At 34.1% G+C, this 7,674-nt stretch overlaps 2 protein-coding genes and 1 long non-coding RNA gene across 3 annotated transcripts; 2 read left to right on the top strand and 1 right to left on the bottom strand.

Annotated features, from left to right (window-relative positions):
• The first annotated feature begins 1,093 nt into the window (after nt 1–1,093).
• Nucleotides 1,094–4,803, top strand: LOC120067218 (cytochrome b-c1 complex subunit Rieske-4, mitochondrial-like). Its single transcript, XM_039018729.2, has 2 exons — nt 1,094–1,411; nt 3,968–4,803. The coding sequence occupies exons 1-2, from the start codon at nt 1,222–1,224 to the stop codon at nt 4,609–4,611; spliced, it is 834 nt and encodes a 277-aa protein (XP_038874657.1). The 5' UTR covers nt 1,094–1,221; the 3' UTR covers nt 4,612–4,803.
• Nucleotides 4,804–4,861: 58 nt separating this feature from the next.
• Nucleotides 4,862–7,281, bottom strand: CCB1 (cofactor assembly of complex C). The gene is made up of 4 exons (XM_039018730.2): nt 6,677–7,281; nt 6,450–6,574; nt 6,176–6,328; nt 4,862–5,256 (listed from the first exon to the last, which is right to left on the bottom strand). Exons 1-4 carry the CDS (start codon nt 6,977–6,979, stop codon nt 5,070–5,072), a joined length of 768 nt encoding a protein of 255 aa, XP_038874658.1. The 5' UTR covers nt 6,980–7,281; the 3' UTR covers nt 4,862–5,069.
• On the top strand, nt 5,142–7,401 carry LOC150031956 (uncharacterized). The gene is made up of 2 exons (XR_016525226.1): nt 5,142–5,279; nt 6,141–7,401. It is a non-coding gene; the product is annotated as an uncharacterized LOC150031956 (long non-coding RNA).
• Nucleotides 7,402–7,674: the final 273 nt, after the last annotated feature.

Here is a 7,674-nt window from a genome sequence, read left to right as displayed (position 1 = left end):
ATAATATTTTGGTTTACATTAAAGTTCGAGATTGTGAAGATAATCAAATAATCCTAATTAATATATATATATATATTGCTAAGGTGACTATCACAATTTATTTTTTAAAAAATTAGTACAAAATATTTTAGTTTATATGTTCTTTTAAACATGTTTAATTTATATATTTTTAATAATATATTTTAAACTCAATTAAAATAACTATTACTTTTCCTCACCGAACATCCAAAATTTTTATAAATATTTTTTCATGACTTATTTAAAGAATAAAACTCTCTCATTCATAAATTAAATTTGTATTATTAAAATTTCATAATTAAATTTTATTTTAAATGTTATACACCACTTGCAATACACGTAGTATCAAACTAGTAAGTCACGAGTACTTGAATGTTTAATAAATTATGGACTTATTTTGAAATACATTATATAATATTTTGCTACGGAATACCTGGGTGTCTTCCAAAAAATATTATTCAATTTAATTGAGATTAGCAAAAGTATTAAATGAATAATACTACACGAAGGAATTTATCCTAAGTTTTAGATCTTGAATTATTCTAAAATAGTAACCACGTTATTATATATCACTACAATTTGAGTTTTACACCCAAATTCAACTTCGAGTAAACGTCGGTTAAAAATGTGTAATGATGTTGATAAACTTCTTTTTAATTTGATAGTGTGATTTTTTAATTTGGAAAGATTATGTAACATTTAGATTTTTTTACCTAAATATCGATTTATAAATCTAAAACAATCAATAAGTTAGAAAAAATGATTTTTTTTTAACTAAGTGTCAATGGCCGATCTCATCCAAGAGAAATTATTCTTACAAATTTTCAAAAAAACATACTAATTTTATAAGGTGAAAATTTAAACATAATATTTCTAACAAATTTTTCAAATTAAGCAAAGTTTCATTAATTAATTATAACAATTTTCATTGATTTTCATATATTTTTTTAAATTTATATAAAAATTATTTATTGTGATTAAGAAATCAGCGATTCAAATATTTACTAAAAAATAAAAAATAAAAAAATTACCCTACTCCAAAGTCCAAACTTTAGCAATAACAAAAAAAAGGGGGGAAGAAAAAAAGACCATGACGATAGCCAAAGAAAGTAAAACAGGTTTGAGGTCAAGCGAACCGGGGAAAAGGCTGGTTCTTCTGAGTTCTCAATATCCCTCCAAATCGAAACCCGAAGGTTGACGAAGATGTTGAGGATTGCCGCTCGAAGGCTCTCGTCACTCTCTTCTTCGCGTTTGAGGCCCACTATTGCCTCTTCTTTGCCCGGTTCTCACAGCATCATTGATTCCAGTGATTCCGCCCCTTCCAATGATTTCAGATCCGCCGGATTCTTCAACACTTTCCCCATCCGACCTCACTTTGATCGCAATTCTAGAGGTTACACCTTGCTTCTTTATCTCTGTGTTCCTATTCCTTTTCGGTTCATTGCGTTTTTTAGGGTTTTTTTTTTTTTTGTCGCGATGCGATGTCTTTTTCGCTGTTTGAGAGCGAAAAATTTCAGTATCTGGCTTGCAGTTGCTATTACCGTGTTTAACCGTGGAATGGAGATCGATCTTCATCTTTGTTGATCCACTGTTTGATCTCTTTGGATTTTTTTTAATCATGTTTATTTGCTTAATTGTTTCTCGTTTTGCAAATAGTTTCAAAATGTGAAAGTTCTTTTCTGGTACTTTCGGGGCATTTTAACGAAATCACCTTCACCGAAACTCTCGCTTCTTCTTCTTTCGTTCGTAAATCTTCCACCGTTTCATTTCGCACTCTTAAGTTAATACTTTATGTTTTATAATCTGGAAACTACGTGGTATCATTCATATGCTATACTGCCGAGAATTATTCTTCCAGTACACGGAAGTTTTAGTGTGAATTGGTCAGTGGGATCATATCGTAGTTTAGTTCCATATTTTATGTGTTTAGAAATTTTTGAATTGGTTCTTGTAAACGCTCGCCAATATCAATATGGGGTCTCGATTAGCAGATTTATTTTATTTTATTTTTTCTGGCTGTTCGTTGGGTATAGTTTATTGTTGTTGAAGGAGTGTAATTATTATCGACAAAGTTTAAGCCATTGCCTTTCCCGTGTAGAGTGTTTTTGTTATTACTGGGAAGAATTTTGATCAATTGCCTGAATTTGAATATACTGTCCATAAAAGTTGCAAACAGTATTTTACATTTTCTGTCAGAAATAGAAATGTTTTTGATGAATTAATTTACTATATTGGATAAGAAGGTATGAGGGGATAATTGATCCTGTTACTTGTATGGAATAATGTAGTATTAGTATAAGAAAAATGATCTAGGATATACTTACAAAAGAACTTTCTCATGTACCTTAAAGAAGAAGTGATTGGGGAATTCCAGATGATGGATAGACTTTTGTGAAGGAAGTCTTCGTTAATGGGTCCTTTCTTTATCATTTGTCAGAAGGTGGAGGAAATCCTAGTGTGAGTTTTGTGTGTTTTCCCCTCTTTCAGGAGTTTGATTTTGTGTTAGCTCGCCAGAGGGATATTCTATGATGATTGGGGAATTCCTCCTCCATCTGCCTTTAAAAAAGAAAGGCTTTTTTTGTAGCTTGCGGGGTGTGTGCTTTGTTGTGGGATCTTTGGGAGAGAGGAACAATAAAGCGTTTAGAGGTGTGGATAGGGACCCTAGTGAAGTTTGGTCGTTGGCGAGGTTCTATGTTTCTCTTTGGACTTCGGTATCGTAGACATTTTGTAATTATTCTCTAGGAAACATCTTACTTAGTTGGAAACTCCCTCTAGGGGGGTCTTCTGTGGGTTGGCCTTTTTGTATGCCCTTGTATTCGTTCATTTTTTTTCCTCAATGAAAGTATTCTATATATAAAAGGGGAAAAAAATCTGTTTTCAGTATTACCGCGTGTTTCAATTAGATGGTGACACATTTCACTTTTAATTACAAACTTTGTACAATCTGCTACTCTTTTTATTCTTTCCTTCCTTCTATTTAAGAAGGCTCATCCATTGTAATTTGGGCAATTGCACAGAAAATACAGAACCCTATCTCGCTCATTTTACATTCCTTTGAAATACTGATCTTAGACACCCCAAAGAAGTTGTGTTTGTACATTGTTACAAAAGAACTCAAAAGTATAGGAATTATCTTCAAGGAAGAAATCATGGAATGATTCCTCCAAGGTAAAGGATCCCATCCGTTTGTCTCTAAAAAAATTTAATCCTGCACCTGCTTTTAGTTTTGGTCTTGGAAGTTTTTTAATTTGAAGAAAAACTCACTATTTCTTGCAATGTCGAAACAAGGTCTGCCTTTTGATACACCTTTTGGTGAAAGGAAAGTTCACCCTAAAGACTTACTCCCGTGAATATTAAAGGTTATCTTATTTCATGGGCCCTGAAGATCAATTTATTCAAACTCTCATTGAAAATCCTTAAAATTTGCTCTAGAAATTAGGCATAACAAGAACAATTACAGAATACCCTGTTATCTTGAGAATTGTCTTCTGTCTCTGTGATGGTTGGTTTGTACTACACTCTTGCAAAATTGACTGGCCATTGTGGCTGAACATTTTGGTTCGGGATATTTATACAGTTTCCTTTTGTATGCACATCTAATTTGTAAAATACTCTGCATGTACATGACTGGTTATGGAGTTTTACTCCCTAGCTTGTACGAAGTCGAGGATAGAAATATTGGTAATTAATCTAATAGACACTGGAAATGGTTTAGAGGCCTGCTTTTATGATTGTGCATGTAATTTGGTTTTATATCTGATACCAATTATTGTGGAAAAAAAGGCAATTATATGGTTATTGTTTGGAATCTGTCTTGAACAGCTACTTTATCGTTTAGAGGCTGTGCATGAGCTTTTCAATTATAATTTGTGATTCATCACCTTATGCATGGCTATTTGTTTCCGCTCTAGCGTGGTTTCATGATCTTATGGAAATGACTCTCTGCTAGGTTTTGCTTCTGATGCATTGACCTCAACCAAGGACGATGGTTTAATTCTGGATATTCCTGCAACTGTAGCTGCCATTAAGAACCCTTCTTCAAAGATAGTCTATGACGACTACAATCATGAGCGGTTTCCTCCTGGCGACCCCAGCAAGCGTGCATTTGCTTATTTTGTATTATCAGGTGGTCGGTTTGTCTATGCTTCTTTGATTCGTCTCCTTGTTCTCAAGTTTGTCCTCAGCATGTCAGCCAGTAAGGATGTTCTTGCCTTGGCCTCGCTTGAGGTCGACCTTTCAAGCATCGAGCCTGGTTCTACCGTGACAGTTAAGTGGCGTGGAAAACCAGTATTCATCAGGCGACGAACTGAGGATGATATTAAGTTAGCAAATAGCGTGGACATTGGATCTCTTCGTGATCCTCAGCAGGATGGAGAGAGAGTTAAGGATCCAGAATGGCTAGTCGTGATCGGTGTCTGCACACATCTTGGTTGCATTCCCTTGCCAAATGCTGGTGATTATGGTGGGTGGTTTTGTCCATGCCATGGTTCTCACTACGACATCTCTGGAAGAATCCGTAAAGGGCCAGCACCCTACAATTTGGAGGTACCCACCTACACCTTTTTGGATGAGAACAAGCTTTTGATCGGTTAAGAAACCAATCTCCACTTTTCAAGGTAATACAGAGGTTCGAGACCCTCAATTTTTATTTAAAGCAGATAAAGTTGCAGACATGTTTTGTTTCTTTTTACTTCTTTGAGATTTTAGAAAGCTTTTTTATGCAGTGAGAACACTGTAACTGTAACATTGCTTGATGCATGAATGAATCTGAATAATCTTTCTAAATGAGTGAAAGATAATAGATTAGAAGATACCACCATCCTATTGGAGTGGACGAAGAAAGTGAAGGGCAAATTCAAATTTTGATGTATTTGTATGATTCATGTGTTGAAAATTTGTTGTACAAGTTTGAATCTTTTCCAGAATCTGAACTGATTGATTGAGTTTTTTTGAACATTTAGCATTTGGGAACTACTAGAATGTAACTCTTAACTCATGAAGTTTCCTTCAGGGAGCAAAAGAAAAAAAAAAAAAAAAAAAAAGACTAATAATCATTGCTCAAAAATACCTTTGACATAAACCATGCCTTTTTCACTCAACTGAAGCTCCTTTCTCATTTGCTCAACCTGCTGGTCATCTCCTTGAACAATAATCTCTCCAAGGCTTCCATCTTCTCCAACTATCATTTTAACTTTGATCTCTTCCTTTCTTGATGCTTTCACCCAGTAGTATGCCCCACTGCAATTGTCAAATAATTTGAGGTTAGTTTATTATCATGGAATCTCTGGTTTATTTTTTTAAGTGTTTAATTTTGAAAATAAATTATTTTGAAAAAAAATTGAAGTGTTCGACAATGACAACTATTCAAAATAAATTTTGAAATACTTACGAAATCTATTTTAATCAAAAGTTTTTAAATGAAGCTTATTTATTCATAACAAATCAATATTGTTTTTTACTTTATACTTTTGAAATCCTCTTTGAATTTTAAAATCGGAGATGGAATTTTGATATTGGCATTGTTATAAAAAGTTAATTTCTTCTAAGGAAGATTCGAATCTAATGTTAATTAGCCATATAAAAATAGCACAATTTTAGATCTTGAATGAACAAAATCAATTATTAAGTCAAGAAGACTGGACAATTTCTTTAGTTTTTTAAGAATCATTTTGCATAAATTAAAATCAAGACTTTGTTCGTTAACTATTTTGTTTTTAGTTTTCTATTTTTGAAATTCATACATCTTCAAGAGTTTTTATTTTTTAAAAAAAATATATTAAAATTCTTAGTCAAATTTTAAAAACAAAAAACATTTTTTAAAAGTTATTATTATTATTATTTTCTTTTTATAATTTCTAAAATTTGCCTTGATTTTTTAAAACATCCTTAAAAATTAAATAGCAAAGAAACTTACTATTGAAAATTGTGTTTATACACTTAATTTTTTAAAACTAAAAAAATAAATTATTACCATACTAGACCCTAATTTTATATAGAGTATTTATCCATTGAATGAAGTATTATGATAATTTTGAAATACTGAGTTTTGGATTGAGTAATAATCAACTCGATCCTTTGAGCTCGGTCCATCAAATTATGCGTTAATGGTGGAACTTGAACAGCCAAGAAAGAAGAAGAGAAGTAGATTAGCACTTACGCTAAGGGACTCAAGCTGCTAAGCCAAAACCAATTGTTGCCGAAATCTGGAAATGTTATGGTCAGAACAAGGCCCACGCTAGCCAAGCTAATGCACGTACAGAATGTCAACAATGCTGCTTGCCCTCGACTCGGCACCATTGTTCCTTCAAACCTTCACAATCAATCATCAATGGAACCTCCACAACATCATTCCAAGCAATTCAACTAAACACACATACAAAAATTGGAAGGATCACAAAATCGTTCCAATTCCAAGAGAAAATTCGCCTTACGTTATGGTTTCGCCTCTATCTGTGACCTGGAAATTATTACGAGTGAAGAACGACAAGATCTCTCCAGCAATTTGATTCGGCTCCTTCTTCGATTCTCCTTCGCTAACAAGCGTCTTCTTCACAACCTAATCGATGCGATTTTCAACGGATTACAACACAACAGAAACAGACGAGAATAACAGAGCGATGTAATTCGAATTGCATCGGAGATGAATTTATAAAATAACCTTGGATTTAACGGATCGCTTGATGAGAGACCATAGGCCAGGGACGGAGATGACGAAGAGGCCGAGAGAAGTGTAGTAACTAGCCATGGAATAGCCGACGGACTCAGCCAAGAGGAAGGCGGAGTTGTGGTGGTCTTGGAGAACGACGAGCGGCTCCGCATTGACTCTGACGGTTACCGATCTGTGCGGCTTGAAATGAGTGCGAGGTCGGCCGAAGCATGGGCGCGGAGTTAGGTCTACGGCGGAGAAGGAATTGGAAGGGAGAGGACAGAGATGAGATGATGGTAGAAGCTTGGCCGCCATTAATGTCGACCAGAGAAAGGAGTGAGAGATTTTGAGGAGGAAGAAGAAGAAAAGAGCCACAGCCACAGCCACAAGAAAGAAGAAAGGGATAAAAGCATTGCTTTGCTTGTGAAGTGAAAATCGCTGCGGCAATCGGCATCTTGTGGTTGCCGTTACTCACAAATTGGCTCACTTGCACTTGAGCCGACCAATAACTTGGGTTAAAAATCACTTTTGGTTGTATTATTCTCCACTTCTCTTTTTATCTTTGGAATTGTAATTTCGTTGTATATGGTTTAATTTGTCATGTTCGAAGGACAAATGTCTTTGATTTTTGGGTCGAAGATCACTAGATGTTATTGTATCTTGTGACGTGTCAACACTTTAATGTGTTCGATTTTGTTTTACTAAAAGAAAAAATGTTCTTAAACTTTATTTTCAAATTTATTTAGTTCATATATTTTTATATTTGTAACAATTTAATTAGTCTCTATTATGATCAATCCCATCAACTTAATTGTCAAATTTGATTAAGTTACGATTTCATATTTATAGATCAAAATTTCCCTCATTTTTGCTAAACCATGGGGTGCTTTGAGTAGTTTATCAGGCAAATTTTGTTGTCATGGCGATATCCTTTTTTTCTTAGTGGAAAATTGGAAAAGACTTTTCTTTATCATGAGACTGATCGAATCTATCGTAGACACCAAAGACAC

This window comes from Benincasa hispida, chromosome 12 (genome assembly GCF_027475165.1).
Source record: "Benincasa hispida cultivar pf3 chromosome 12, pf3_genome.v1.1, whole genome shotgun sequence".
Lineage (NCBI taxonomy): Eukaryota > Viridiplantae > Streptophyta > Magnoliopsida > Cucurbitales > Cucurbitaceae > Benincasa > Benincasa hispida.
The sequence above is the reverse complement of the archived record's forward strand: the minus strand, read 5'-3'. Positions and strand labels throughout refer to the sequence as shown.